This window comes from Mus musculus, chromosome 16, assembly GCF_000001635.26.
Source record: "Mus musculus strain C57BL/6J chromosome 16, GRCm38.p6 C57BL/6J".
NCBI lineage: Eukaryota > Metazoa > Chordata > Mammalia > Rodentia > Muridae > Mus > Mus musculus.
Window position 1 is genome coordinate 94,674,253 of NC_000082.6, and position 15,917 is coordinate 94,690,169.

The 15,917-nt window shown below is 43.2% G+C and overlaps 1 protein-coding gene across 8 annotated transcripts in view; it reads left to right on the forward strand.

Annotated features, from left to right (window-relative positions):
• Dyrk1a (dual-specificity tyrosine-(Y)-phosphorylation regulated kinase 1a) overlaps positions 1–15,917 on the forward strand; it is a 125,573-nt gene that overhangs the window by 104,306 nt on the left and 5,350 nt on the right. For all 8 annotated transcript variants that reach the window (XM_011246094.3, NM_007890.2, XM_011246096.3 and 5 more), the window contains 3 exons: positions 3,200–3,340; positions 10,783–11,089; positions 12,227–12,351. In XM_011246094.3, coding sequence (XP_011244396.1) covers positions 3,200–3,340; positions 10,783–11,089; positions 12,227–12,351 — 573 coding nt within the window. The remainder of the gene's footprint in view (positions 1–3,199; positions 3,341–10,782; positions 11,090–12,226; positions 12,352–15,917) is intronic.

Sequence of the window (15,917 nt, forward strand, 5' to 3'; positions counted from 1 at the left end):
TCTCTGCATTTAATTTTAACTTCAGCTCACGAACAAGGTGGAAGCAGCTTCATATTTGTTTTTATTTGAACTTAAGTAATTGTATCTTATAACTGGTAACTTCCTTAGGATTAAACAGATAATCATCTGAGAATCCAGTGGCTTCCCAATTTTCTCATTGTCAGAGCCAAAGTCCTCTTTTGTGTTTGGCATTCTCCTCTTCACTCTGTGCAGGGGTCTCTGCAGTGTCTCCTCTCCTCTGTTCCTTTGCTTCTGACTCATCACTGTCTTCTCTTGCTGCAGCTCCTTGAACACTAACCACCAACCCTGCTTGGCCCCTACACTGTTCTCCCTGTCTTGAAGTGCTGCCTCCCAGATGGCACTGCACACTGCTCTCAGTCAGCTTTCCATGGAGCCTTTGTGCCACCTGTGCAACCTTCCCCTAGCCCCTTCTCATCTCCCATGCATGGAGACGCCGTTTTTGTGGTCTCTCTGCCCCCTTTAGGCTCTTCATCTTTGAGTTCAACGAAAAATAATTGTTTAAAGTATTGCATATGTATAGGTAGAGAAGTGATTGGTCAAAAACTACTCCAGGCAAATCTTTTCATGTTTAGAATTTATCTGTGAGACAATAGAGTACAAATATCTAAATTTAAGTTTTATTAAACTTGAGATTAGTTATGTCTTAATGTTGAAATACAGTCTTTAGGTTAATTGAATCGCAGTGTAACTGTTACTGGTGTAAACTGAATCCATCATAGTAGGAATTTTACCTGTCCTAAACATGTTCTGGTCCTTTCCCTGTGTAAGGATTTTCTAAACAGTATAATGTAATGACTTTTTTTTTTTTTTTTTTTTAAGATTTATTTTATTAATATATGTAAGTACACTGTAGCTGTCTTCAGACACTCCAGAAGAGGGAGTCAGATCTTGTTGCGGATGGTCGTGAGCCACCATGTGGTTGCTGGGATTTGAACTTTAGACCTTCGGAAGAGCAGTCGGGTGCTCTTACCCACTGAGCCATCTCACCAGCCCCCGTAATGACTTTTTCTAGTATTTGTAATTATAAGAAACCTAGAAAAGATCTCAAGTATGAAAGAATGCACACAAATTATTTACAGATATTATTTTTGTATAAGAGATTTGAACACCTGTGGATTTGTGCATCCATAGGGTTGGGGCTAATCCTGCTCAGAACCAGTTCCTTGAGGAGGCTTGACTATGTTTGTAGTTAGCCTTTTCCAAAACAGGCTCTTCCTCTGTTTACCCTGCTGTATTATGTCAGTAAGCATGGTTTCTAGCCTTATGGTAGTTGCACTGTAGCATGAATGCATAGTTTTCACTTAAACTGTAATTTAATTAATGTCTGTAAGTTAGTAAGACATTTTTATTGGTTCTTTAAAACTTGAAAAACTGACCCTTAAAATTTCCTTCCTTTCTATCTCAGTGTTTTCCATTGTATTTGAGGTCCCAAGGTACACTATGGATCTGTATTCTTATTTGCTGATTCTCTACCTTCCCTTCTGTTGAGTGTGCAGAATGTGAGGGCAAAATGTATTATATCTGTTGGTTTTAGTGTATCCTCAAGAGTCCACAGTGTATCCATCCTCAGCGCCCACAGTGTATCCATCCTCAGTGTACACAGTGTATCCATCCTTAGCGTACACAGTGTATCCATCCTCAGCGCCCACAGTGTATCCATCCTCAGTGTACACAGTGTATCCATCCTCAGCGCCCACAGTGTATCCATCCTCAGCGCCCACAGTGTATCCATCCTCAGCGCCCACAGTGTATCCATCCTCAGTGCCCACAGTGTATCCATCCTCAGTGCCCACAGTGTATCCATCCTCAGTGTACACAGTGTATCCATCCTCAGCGCCCACAGTGTATCCATCCTCAGCGCCCACAGTGTATCCATCCTCAGTGCCCACAGTGTATCCATCCTCAGTGCCCACAGTGTATCCATCCTCAGTGTACACAGTGTATCCATCCTCAGCACCCACAGTGTATCCATCCTTAGCGTATACAGTGTATCCATCCTCAGCGCCCACAGTGTATCCATCCACAGTGTCCACAGTGTATCCATCCTCAGTGTACACAGTGTATCCATCCTCAGCGCCCACAGTGTATCCATCCACAGTGTCCACAGTGTATTCATCCTCAGCGCCCACAGTGTATCCATCCTCAGTGTACACAGTGTATCCATCCACAGTGTCCACAGTGTATCCATCCTCAGCGCCCACAGTGTATCCATCCTCAGTGTACACAGTGTATCCATCCTCAGCGCCCACAGTGTATCCATCCTCAGTGTACACAGTGTATCCATCCTCAGCGCCCACAGTGTATCCATCCTCAGCGCCCACAGTGTATCCATCCTTAGCGTACACAGTGTATCCATCCTCAGCGCCCACAATGTATCCATCCACAGTGTCCACAGTGTATCCATCCTCAGTGTACACAGTGTATCCATCCTCAGCGTCCACAGTGTATCCATCCTCAGTGTACACAGTGTATCCATCCTCAGCGCCCACAGTGTATCCATCCTCAGCGCCCACAGTGTATCCATCCTCAGCGCCCACAGTGTATCCATCCTCAGCGCCCACAGTGTATCCATCCTTAGCGTACACAGTGTATCCATCCTCAGCGCCCACAATGTATCCATCCACAGTGTCCACAGTGTATCCATCCTCAGTGTACACAGTGTATCCATCCTCAGCGTCCACAGTGTATCCATCCTCAGTGTACACAGTGTATCCATCCTCAGCGCCCACAGTGTATCCATCCTCAGTGTACACAGTGTATCCATCCTCAGCGCCCACAGTGTATCCATCCTCAGTGTACACAGTGTATCCATCCTCAGCGCCCACAGTGTATCCATCCTCAGCGCCCACAGTGTATCCATCCACAGTGTCCACAGTGTATCCATCCTCAGTGTACACAGTGTATCCATCCTCAGCGTCCACAGTGTATCCATCCTCAGTGTACACAGTGTATCCATCCTCAGCACCCACAGTGTATCCATCCTCAGTGCCCACAGTGTATCCATCTTCAGCAAACACAGTGTATCCATCCAGTTTCCACAGTGTGTCCATCCTCAGTGTACACACACAGCCTTACACAGATATGTGCACTCTATCTAGGAGAGAGTTGACAAGCAGAAGTGGATGAGTTTACAGTTGAAATTACAGGTTTTTTTTTTGTTTGTTTGTTTTTAATACAGGTCGATCAGATGAATAAAATAGTGGAAGTCTTGGGCATCCCACCTGCTCATATTCTTGACCAAGCACCGAAAGCAAGAAAGTTCTTTGAGAAGTTGCCCGATGGCACTTGGAGCTTAAAGAAGACCAAAGATGGAAAACGGGTAAAATGGGGGTGCACTTATTCTTGGTGGAGACTTCCCTTCCCCTTTTCTCCCTCTCCCATCACCCTTTTTTCTCTTTTATTGTTTCCTCATCAGAGCTGTTTGTTCATAGTTCCTTTGAATTTTCTTGCCAACTGTATTATAGTTATCAATTTTAAGAAAGTATTTTGTTCAAAAGTTGATTGTAGTTGAGCTGACTGTGCACTGGGCCAGTGTTTGCTTAATGGTCAGAGTTGTTTGGGTTTCAGTAAAAGCAAATGGACTACTACCTGCCTGTGTTTGGAGATAGCTGATAAAGCCTGTATACTTCAATACCGAATCAGTCAGTCTCAAAGCTTGTACATAGGAGTGAAGCCATAGCTGTAGACAGAAGTTATAATTGTAGTCAGTTACTAAATTTTTTAAGTAGGAAGATGATTTTTAAATTTCAGCAGTTCATGATACTTTTTTTTAGGATACCAGTCAATGCTGGAGTCTTCTGACAGGTTTCCGATTCCTTGCTCAGTGACCAAGTTAACAGGGGGCTTTCATCTTCTAATGCAATTGTATTAATTTATTAGAGTAAACAATACAAAATTTGCGTCTTGATTTTATGTCTCTGCAATTTGCCAAACATTGTCTGGTTTAGTTTGGGCTTTATTAAATAGAAGAACACACGGGTGACATAATTGGAGATGGTGTGCATTTGTTACCTTATAGTTGTAGTCTGCATTTTCAACATTGAAGAGAAGTTTTTTCTTTAGTTATTTTATCCTGTATTTTAGTGATGCTGCCACCAGGTGCCATTTCAGGGAACTAGGGGTACTGTTTCTTTGCTTTAATTCACATTTACTTAGTTGTAGAGTCTTTCAATGTCTAAAGGTTCTTGTTTTGCTTCTTTTTTTAAAGATTTATTTTTTATTCATGTGTGTATTTGTATGTATATATGTGCATACCCGAAAGAGACCACAAAGGAGTGTCAGGTCCCTTGGGGACTGGAGTAATATGTTAACTACCCAGTGTACATGCTGGAAACCAAACTCTGGTTCTCTTGAAGAGCAGCAAGTACTTTTACCCATCAAGACATTGTTTCAGCTGTACTTTCTTTGCTTTGACCTTTTTGTTTGTTTTGTTTTCTAACATTTTTTTGTAACCCAGGCTGGTTTTAACTTGCTGTATAAGTGAGGTGCTCAGCAAGAACCCCCAAGTGAACTATAACCCAGCTGCTCAGAGAATGACTCTGTGTAGTTAGTATCTCCTTTATACCTGCTTTGTAATGTCTCGCAGTCCTCCATACTATAATTGTAGGCCACACAATTCCCAGTTCCTAATTATACCTGTGACTATAGTCCTATGTAGAAGCTGCGGCACCTCCTGAGTCAATATTGAAATTAGGCATACTGGCTCCAAGTTTAGGCTGATAGCAGTCTGCTGAGGGGTACCTGCTTACTGACACTCTGAGTCTCTCTGTCGCATGCACATAGTTTATCAGTCACAGCCCATTTTCCTGTTGAACCAAAGCTCAGTGGAAAATTCTCAGGTTTCTTCAGTGGTGTTCTAGGTAGAGCCAGCCATTCTGAGTTAGCATTGAGGGATGAGAGCTGCTTTCTATCTTCTGTAGAATAGTCAGTTTCCACTTTGTCTTAAGTGTAAGTTCTCTCTCCTTAAATGAACATCCATCCACCCAGGTTTCCACATCTCTGTCTTTCCAGAGTGAAATCAAATCAAGCTATAATTATTACTGTTTATTGATTATTGGGGGCATTTCAGAAATTAGTAAGTCTTTTTTCTTTTTTAATTAAATCTTAACATATACTTACTACCCATTAATTAAGTACAGTGAGATTTCCCATAGTTAAGCTTAGTGGCTGACTTATTTCTCTTTTAGCAAAACAAAATTGCAGCAAAAATAAATCCTCAATCAATTGATCACGCTGTATGAGCAGAGATACAAAAAAAAAAAAAAAAGCAGGCACTGTCATTGACTGTGTAGTTTATTTTCTTAGAAGTTTTAACTTTTTACATTTCAGAAGCCCATATGCAAAGCTTTTAAAACTATTTGTTTGTTTATTTAGTGTGAGTATGCTATCACTAGTCAGACACACCAGAAGAGAGGGCTTTGCATACCATTACAGATGATTGTAAGCCACCATGTGGTTGCTGGGAATTGAACTCAGGACCTCTGAAAAAACAATGAGTGCTCTTAACTGCTGAGCTATCTCTACAGCCCTCATATTCAAGGTTTTAATGAAATATGTATTAGTTTTGTTGTTGTTGTTGTGTGATAAAAACAGCATGACCAGAGCAGCTTATAAAAGGGATGTTAGTTTGGCTTTAAGGTTCAGAGGAATGTTGCCAGTAATGGCTGGGGCAGAGTGGCAGTAGATGGCAGACAATGGTAGCTGGAGCAGAGAGCAGGGGTGGGGAGCTGGGGGGACTCGGGTAGATCACAACTGGAAATGGCATGTGGCTTTAACCTTGAAGCCTGGCCCCAATAACATACTTTGTCCAGCAAGACCAGTCCTGCTAAATCCACTCAAGCATTTCTACCACTTGACCACGCACTCAGACATATGTGTTCACTTTGCATCCAATGTCTAACACAAGATACAGAGCATTTCCACCAAGCTCTCTCGGCCTTCCTTTCTGACTCTGTTCTGTTTGTCTGCTTTCTACCGCAAGTGGATGTGATCACCAGCTGCACTTCATAAAAATGATAATCTCTGGGGTTACCATTTTCATGGGTGCCACAAGACACCTGACAAGAGCAGCTGGCAGAGGAGAAGGGTCTCAGCTGCGTTTGCAGTGTATAGGTACAGGAGGACCAAGAACTGGCTGTCCCTTGTCCTTGCAGTCAGGAAGCAGAGACGGGCTGCTGCTGTCTGCTCCTTGTCCTTCCTTGGGTGACAGTGCTGCCCACCCACACTCGGTGCTTCCACCTCAGGGAACCAGTGCAGGTCCTCTCTAGCTGACAGTGAAGACTAAGTATCACCTTTATTTAAAAACAGTATTTGGGAGATTTTATATTGTTTTGTATCCCAGGACTTAATTTATTTTATTGCTTCATGGTATTTCATTGAGTATGCTGTAATTTATTATCTGTCAGTGAACTTTTTTGTCTATATCTAATTAGGGACTAATTGATTAAGGCTAGAAAGAATACCGCAGGTCTTTTTTTTTTCTAGTGGCATTGTCTGAGAATTGCCAGGTCCTATGTGTGTTTATCATCATTGGAAAAGAGCTTTTTCAGTGTTTCTGATGTTTTGAGAGGTGCCTTACTTAATGCTGGCTGCTACTTGTCAGTACTTTTTCCTGTTCAGGAAATCATGGTCTCTGGGTGCCAGGGAACTTGTAATGTTAGTAAGATATCATTAATATTAGACAGTCAAACCTGTGGGGCTTCCCCCTCTCCCCGCCTTTAATTCCCAAGTATGTAAGGATTTGTTTTCTCCTGAGCAGATCACGTTGCATTCATTCTTGAGCTTGGGATAATGTGGTGGGTGGGGCTGACCTTTGCTTGTTGGCAGTTGCCTTTCTCTGTAGGTCTGATCTCATGCTTGTTTATTGAACTAGCTCACCTTCTGTGTTTGCAAGCTTGGACTCCCACTGCTCTGTCTGCAATCTAGCAGCAAGTGTTAGTGGCGCACATTCTAGGTCTTTCACCTCTACTCGAGTATCAAGTCCTGCTAGAACTTGCAGTGATACATGCCTTGCCACAAGCCTTTCCTGCATCTTCAGAGATGATGGTCATGTGGCCCTCACCCCTTGTTATATAGAGATTTTTGGCATATTTACCATAACCTGTGATGAAGCACACTTGGCCCTGCCATTTTATATAGCACTGAGTTAAACTTGCTGGTCTGTTAAGAGTGGTATTCTGAAGTGTTCCTCATTGTAGCTTATGGTTTTGGTTTTTTTTTTCCTTTAACAATTATCTTGAGTCTTGTTTCATTATTTCAAAATATTTGAGAATTTTCTACATATCCTAATTCATCTCTAGCTAAATAGCACTGTTTTCTAAGTGTGATGTCATTCATTTAAAATGTGTAGAGTGTGCTTTTATAGTCTAGAATGCGATCCGCTTGGTGATTCTTTGATGTGTGTCTGATAACAATGGAACTTTATTGTCGTGTTCTAGAGATGTGTGTGTCTGTCTGTCTGTCTGTGTGGCTGTGTATGGCTGTGTGTCTTTTTCTCTTTGTTTCTGTCAGTATCTGAGGGGCATTTTGACCTTCAGTAGTGTACTAGTTGCTTTTCTTGTCACTGAAGCCTGGACAAGAAGCGACTTAGTAGGGAAGAGCTTTTCTTCAGCTCACAGTCAGGAGCACTACCTCAGTTCTTCAGGTAGATGTGGTTCACTGCTTGCCAGAGTGTGAGGCTGCTTGCTCATGTATTTATTAACCAGGAAGCAGAGGTAGGCATAGAACTATCTATCCCTCCAGTGAGTTGCTTCCATCTTGGCCCTGCCTCCTAAAGGCTCTTTAGCCTCCCCAGGCTGAGCCAATAGCTAGGGACCACGTATTCAACGCATGGTCCAATCACTTTGAAACCATTACAAACCCTAGTAGTTATGTCGGGTTATCTTTAGTTGTGTCGTGGTTTTTAAAGCTTTGTTAGTAATTTTGTTGTGATTTCTGATAAGTTGACCCTTGTCATGAAATGTCCTATAATGTATTAGTGCTGTGCCATGGCAGGCTGTGTGTGTGTGTGTTGTGTCTCTTCTTTTTAAGTGTGGCTTGTATGCAGTGTATAGGTAGGGCATGTTTTAAAATCTGCTTTTCCTTTACAGTGAATATTTATTCATAGCAGTGGGTTTGAGGTTTGTCTTCTGTTTTTTGTTTGTTTAGTTTGTCTGTTTCTCTTTGTTGCTGTGTATAGAGCTGTTGAGTACTCCGGAGACTTGTTTCTTCAGCTTACTTCTCAGTTGTGGTATAATGTTTAGTGTTGTTTGACAATATGCATTTTTATGTCAGGTTACCCTTAGATACTGTCATATCACTTGTATGTTGTAACTCCCTTCTGTCTCTTAAGTGCTTGTATGTAAACATCACTTCTGCATGTGTTAGAATCCTCAGAACACGTCAACTGTTTACCTCAAGGAAAGGAAAGTGCTGTAGGCGCACTGAGTGCGGGGTCCTGGCCATCCGACATCTATGCTCACCATAGATGAGCCCAGCTCCTTCTTTCTCAGTGTACACCATGAGCTTATGATTGGAGCATCTCCTGCCTGAGGAGAGCACTAGTCGCTGTCTGTCTTAAACTCTCTCCTGTGGTTCCTTCTCAGCTGCACTGTAAGGAGAGTCAGGGTTTCTTCTTAGCAGTTCTCACCTGTGGTGTGGTTTTCCTTCCCTTTCAGGGTGCTTAAACAGTTTATCTTCATACTTGGTTATAATGTACCTATGCTTTTTGTTTAATTTTTCTTTTGTGTTCGCAGAGGTGATTGAAATTCTTGGATTTGTGAACTGATGTATTTGTAGGTCCTCAACTGTTATCAATACTTACTCTGTCCAGTCTTCTCGTTCTCCAGTTGCATGCATGGTTCTGCCGTGCTCAGTATTGCCCCGAGGTCCTCAGAGCGTCAGTGGGGAGTGCAGTAGCACCTGCCTTGCCTTTATGTCTTGAATTTGTATACTTCTTTTTGCTCTGTGTTTTTGGTCAGTGTTTTGTTGGTTAATCTGGCTTCCCAACATTCTAGATCTGTTCTGCTGTTAGAAGTATTCAGCAGACTAGAGAGGTGCGTGTCAGTTACGTGCTTCAACTTTTGACAACAAAACCATAGGCCAGTCCTTAAAGATCCACCTAAATGGGATGTTGTGTGTTTGTCTTTCCAGTGCTGGGTAGGGGAGATGGGAGACAGCCTGGGGCTTACTGACACCCTCTGACCTACTCTTTGAGTTCCAGGCCAGTGAGAGATGCTGTCTAAAGAAAGGAAAAAGATGTCACTAGAGCTTGTTCACAATACACAGATGGAGCGCAGGTTCTCCACTTAGTATTTTAGTTTAAGAATTTGTATTTGTCCTTATTTTTTACAGTTTCCCCTTTTCTGAAGTTCCATCTATTCACATGTGTTCCCTACCTTTTATTATTAAACTATATAACTTACACATTTATTTATTAGTTTAAAAATACTTGCCTGCCAGTTCCACTGCCTGGGCCATTTATTAGTATGGATTGATAACTCATTTTCCCCTGCTAAGTTACAGACACCGTTATTTTTTCTGTAATTATATATAAAAGCGGTCGATCTTTCTGTACTTGAGAATGGGTGAGCTGTGTCATTTTCCATGAGAAGCAGGTGAAAAGCTTCTCGTACTATCAGGCCAGGACGGTCTGATTCTGGGCGTTTAGTGTTTGCCTCAGGAGTTTTACCATCTGAGGAGGCCCCTTCAAGCATTGTTTGTTCATGACCGAAGGAGGCTCTAGAGCTCTACACATTGCCACCCACAGCACCCGGACATTTTCCTTTAACTCTTTTGCTGCCTTTGTGTGGCTATTACTATGTGGTCAGAACTAGGCTGAATTATCCTTGCTTGGGTCTAGCATGGTGGCCCCTCCTCCCCTTACAGGGCCCTTCTAATCTGCTAGTAGTTGTTTGGGGCTGGGGATGTGGTCAGTGGAAGACCACTTGCTGAATATGCACAGCTGTGATTTGTCCTACTTCCGGACTTTAAACAACTGTCACCAAAACTCCAGTACTGCTGTGGAGACTTGTAGAAAGACAACATTGTTCCTGGTTACTAATGAGTATCTATCAGTCCCATCCTGTGGTTAAGCAGCTGACGAACCATTTTGTAAGTGAACCGATCCCTTTACTTTGAGTGCATACATAGCTTTAATGAGCCACTGTTAGGTAGGCAGTGCAGCATATTCTCCAGTGCAAGCCTGGCATTGTGGTGCACACCTTTAATCCCAGTTGTCGCACTCGGCAGGCAGAGGCAGGCAGAGCTTTGTGAGCTTGAAGCCAGCCTGTTCTATGTGTAGTGAGTTGCAAGTCAGCCAAGACTACGCAGTAAGACCCTACCTATCTCAAAACAGACATTACTTACAGAGAGAGGCAGGTCAGAATCCATTCTGCTCTGCTCTGTAGAAGCTGTCATAGTAATTGTTTTATATTTGTGGATTTTCTGTGTCACACTCTTTGTTTACTTGCTTGCTTGTTTCACAACCTTGAAAATAAGAAATGTGTTCCTGGGTGAAACTGTACCAACCCAGCTTCAGGCTGGGCCAGTGTCTGCTTGCTGCTGAGCTCTACTGATCTTCAGAGTACTTTTTTTCTCTCCCAAAACTGTATTGGACTTCTTAAACACATGCTTAAGTGTTATGTGCAGAGTGAGGTGGGGTGGGGGTGGGGTCTAGCTATTTTAATAACTGTCTTTCTTCACAAAGCCTTGTACATTTGGAGTAAATCATGTTACCTCTCCTACCAAACTTTGAGACAATTTCTGTTCTCTCTTCTTTAATAGGAGTACAAACCACCAGGAACCCGTAAACTTCATAATATTCTTGGAGTAGAAACAGGAGGACCTGGCGGGCGGCGTGCTGGGGAATCGGGTCATACTGTAGCTGACTACTTGAAGTTCAAAGACCTCATTTTAAGGATGCTTGATTATGACCCCAAAACTCGGATTCAACCTTATTATGCCCTGCAGCACAGTTTTTTCAAGAAAACAGCTGATGAAGGTACCAACACAAGTAACAGTGTGTCTACCAGCCCTGCGATGGAGCAGTCTCAGTCTTCAGGCACCACCTCCAGCACCTCCTCCAGCTCAGGTCCGCCACGGCGCAGCGCGGCCCGCTCGCTTGTGCATGCTTTCTCTCTGCTTACTCGGGTGGGAGGCTTTTTCCCCCTCCTTTTTGGTTTTTTGAGGCAGGTTTTCTCTGTGTAGCCCTGGCTATCCTGGACGCCCCCTTGGTATGCTAGTCTGGCCTCAAACTCAGAGATCGCCTCCTGCCTCTGCCTTCAGAGTGCTGGGATTTAAGACACATGTTCCCACTGCCCAACTCCAATGTGGAATTCTTTCAGAGTATTTATATATATATATATATATATTTTTTTTTTAATTAGGTATTTTCCTCATTTACATTTCCAATGCTATCCCAAAAGTCCCCCATACCCTCCCCCCCCACCCCACTGCCCACCCCAGAGTGTTTATTATAAACTAATTTTTTGAATTTTGTAAATGGGTAGCAAGGGATTATTTTACTTCAATATGTTCTTAGTGTGTGTGGCTCTGAATTCAGTACCCTCAAACACACCTCCCCACCTGTATGGTTAGTAGCAAATTTAATTGTCAGATGTGTTCGTTATAATTGTCTGCCTGACAGTTAGAAACAAAGCTACTTATAGCCAAAAATTTAAATGGTTTTAAATGGAGTTATTTTTCCACGTCCTTAAGTTTTTACTTGACTGAGGAGAACCTGGCTGTATTAGCAGTTGATGTGGGAAGACATCTAAGACTCCAATTACTTTGTGGTATATTTCAAGTTAATACCATAGCTTGAAAGTTTTATGTGTCTGTATATGTGTTAAGTAGTGCATATACCTAACCGTGCATATGTGTGCACCTAAGGTCACATGTGGGTCTTGACACTGTGTCTTCCCTCACTGTCTTCCTTATTACTTGGAAATAAGAGTCCCAGTGCCCCAGAGGCCTGCTGTTGTATCCAGGCTGCCTGCCTGGCTAGTGAGGTCTTGGGATTGGCACTCCCTCACCCAAGTCCCGGGGTTCAGTCAGCCCAGGATTTTATACAGAGGCTGGAGATGCACACACAGTCCTAGCTCTGCTCCTGCTCTTACTGCGTACTCTCTCTACCCCATGCTTGAGTGGGTACAATGCAGTCTTAGAGTTCTAACTCGAGCAAAATTAGCTTTAAACTCACAAGTTTTTCCATGTCCTGATATTAAAGGTGGATCCTCGGGAACGAGTAACAGTGGGAGAGCCAGGTCGGATCCGACGCACCAGCATCGACACAGCGGTGGACACTTCGCTGCTGCTGTCCAGGCCATGGACTGTGAGACACACAGTCCCCAGGTGAGTGTTCCTAGTGCTCCTGCCATGGCCTTGCTAGCTTTAGCTTTGTTGGATGCCAGTCAGGACGACCATGTCTGTGTCCTCTTTTCTAAAGGTGTGTGGTATCCTCACTGCTTAGGAAATAAAAACTCCACTCCTTGTTAGAAATGAGAGCATGTGTTGGGTACACACACCACCGTCTTTCTAGCCATCTACTCCAGGTTTATTTTTCATTTGCCACAGCAGTTTCCTCCCTGCCTCTCAGTGGGTGCCGAGACCTCTAGATGCACTAATTCTCTGTGAGCTGTGCAGTCTGGGCCCTACGTTACTTCTTGTGGCCTCCAGCATTCCCACCCTGATTCTGAATCAGTTTGTGTTGGATTTTTAAACTTGTAATATTAAAGTAATTTTTAAAGTTAGTGTAGAACATGTGGTAGGATAGAAATGTGGAGATGCCATCCTAGCTATATTTCATTGCTGTGGTAATACCCAGACAGAAGCAGTGTAAGGATGACAGGGTATACTCTGGCTCACAGTTCAAAAGGAAATGATACCTTGTGTCAGGGAAGATGGGATGGCAGGCAGGGAAAAGCAGAGTGGTAGGGTCAGGAGGCCTCTGCATTTAAGAAACAGGAAATGGGTGGGGCTGTGCTGAGCTATAGAGCCTCAAGGCCTACTCTATAAGCCAGCCTCCTGCAGTAGGGCCTTCACCCCTGCCCCTGGCTGCCAGCTGGGGACCAAGTATTCAAGCACAGGAGGAAGGTGTTTACTGTTTAGACAAAACCATAAGACCTCAGTGAGACATTTCCTCTGCGTTGTGGGCTACATTTTGGCTCTGAGCGTGCCAATCGGTTATTTGATAGAGTAAGGAAAACCTGAGCTAGATTGGTGCTCATTCCTTAATTGTGACTGGGCCACTTGGTTTTGCTGGAGAAATTGTCACATTGTTCTGTCCTCACTGTTAGTATTCACCAGTCTCAGGCGGCCATCCTCAGAGGACCCCTTCTCCTTCCTATTGTCTGTGAATTACTTCCAACTTGTCCACTCGTAGGCAGAGGCCTGTGACTCTCTCTTCTGTGTGCAATCTTCAGACTGCACTGCTGTAGACGGGCTTTCTCACAGCTCGCCTCTCTCTGCTTTCACTGGGCTTCTTGTTGAAGGCCAGGCCCATGTCTCCTGTCTTCATGGGCTCTGGCTCCTTCTGTTGAACAGCACTGAGTCTTTGATCGTTCTAGCCTGTGGTAACTCTCCCTCACCACACTGTCATTCCTAGAGTTTCACACTTGTCTTCAGCAGCCCAGCAGCTCAGTGCACCTAACTCCTGGTCCCAGTTGCAGGCCCTGTGTCAGCCACAGTCCTCACTGATAGTCCAGAGGACTCCCCTGTTTTCCTTTGTCGTTGCCTGGTAGTATTTGGCAGGGTTGACTTAATCCACATACACTGAATTACCTCTGGTTTCTTTGGCAGCATGTGTCTGGTTCTCCATTTCTTTGTTCCCCCTCCCTTAACTGTCTTTTGGGGGGCAGTGTTCCTGTCCACCATGCCTTGAGATGACCTCACATGCTTTCTGCTTGGTCTCACCCCTTACTGCCAGTCATTACAGTCACCATTTTTAAAGCATTCCTTCCTACTTACCTCTGACTACACTGACCTCTGGGTTGTGTTGGGCTTACTGTAAATGCCATTCTGCAAGTTTGAGCAGTAAGAAGACTCTTAACTGTACCTGTTGCTTTGTAACAATGGTCCTATTTTCACTTACTTACTGTCATAGATTCAGGTCCAGGATGTTAGTCTCCAGGTTAGTGAGGTGTGAATTCTGATTTTATGTATATATAATTAGCCCTTCCACTGCAGGAACCATGTGTGTCCTGTCTTCCACTAAAGCACACTCTTTCCTGTGCCCTGACTAAGTGCTTATCAGCCTGAGGAAACTCTGCAGATGCTTGAACCTCGCTACTCCAGGCTAGTTTATTTCCCCTGCTTTTCATAGCCCTTGTTTCCCTTGTACCTGGACCTAACTAACGTGTAGAACCTCTTGTCTTTGTGCTCTGCCCCTACCCAGGCCTTTCTTTATTCTCTGCACTCAGAATGCACACACTGAGATCTTTCACTCTGAGGGTTGTGCCATGCTGGGCCTCCCACGCTTTCCTCATTCCTCCTGCGTTGGCTTAGTGGCACACTTCACACTTAGTAAATTTTTTTGGACCATCCTCTGTTCCTCTCTTTCATGTATGTATATGGTCTATGTACTACAAACATACATAGAAATTCCCAGAAAAACACAGTTGTATATCCCACCTACCTTACAGAAGTCATTGATCTGCCTGTTCACTTTAGGTGTCCAACAGGACAGCCCCAACTGGCATTTCTGGCTCATGATCATCGCTCTCCTTCCTCTAGGTAGTTGGAGTTACAGACATGCTTCATTCATTGTACCCAGCAGAGGTGTTTAGCTGTTTATTTATACTGAGTGTATGTTTGTGGGTGCATGCGAACTCATAGTATGCCTATGGAAGTCAGAGGACAACTTCTAGGAGTCATCTCTTCGTGTGTATTGGGGACAGAGGGGAGCTGGACAATTAAACTCTAAGACTGTCAGGGTTATTGGCAAATGCCTTTACCTGCTTAGCCATTGGCTGGCCAGGTTTTAATAATTGATGCAGTCATGTAGTAAGAAGAAACACACCACAGAGTTTGTGAGAAGCCCTCTTCTTCATGTCAGCTGGTGTAATACAAACTAGTATTTATAGCTTTTATATCTTTGAAAAGATGTTCTTTATGGAAAAGTAAATCTAGTTATATATTATCAGATAATATATATTAATCAGGTACTATTTAATATGAAGACACAATATTTATATACATTCAAACTCCTTTCCCAAGCATATTATATACTCTAGCCTCTCTATAAACACTGACATATACAGTTTTATATCTGTCTTTCTTCATTTGGCATAGATTTAGTATTCTTCCTATATCAAAATAAAGCTCTATTTTAAACTGTTTGCAGTATTACATTTAACTATTCCATAGCTTAGTTTATTCATGGGCATTTCTCTGATCTGCAGTCAACTTCACTATAATATCATAGTCAAAACCTTTATGTACACCAGTCCCACATGCGTACTTTGTCTTCTAAATTCCTGGAAACAGTTGGAAGTAAAATTGCTCAGTCAGAGTGAAGTAACAAGGAATTATGGTCATGATGACTAGGTTGTCTTCTGTATGATTTGACAACTCAGAAAGTTGAGTTTTGCCAGCTTGGAGTGTTGTGGTAGAACATTGCCTGGAGCACGCAGTGCCCTGGCTAGATAGTCTCCAGCAGCATGTAGATGCACACACTCCTGCTCTTCCCCCAAAGAAGAAAGGAAGAAAGGAAGAAAAAGGATGCTTTCAAGTTCCTTTATCTGTGTTTGATTTCATTGTTGATATCTACTATGGCCTGAAAATACCAAACAAAGAACCATTGTATCTTTATAAAATTGTGATTAAAATTCTGAATAACAGGATGAGATCTTATCCCATTCTGCTCTGTCCCGAGTTTAGCTTTGTCTATACCTTATACACAGCCTACCTGTTAGTCACTT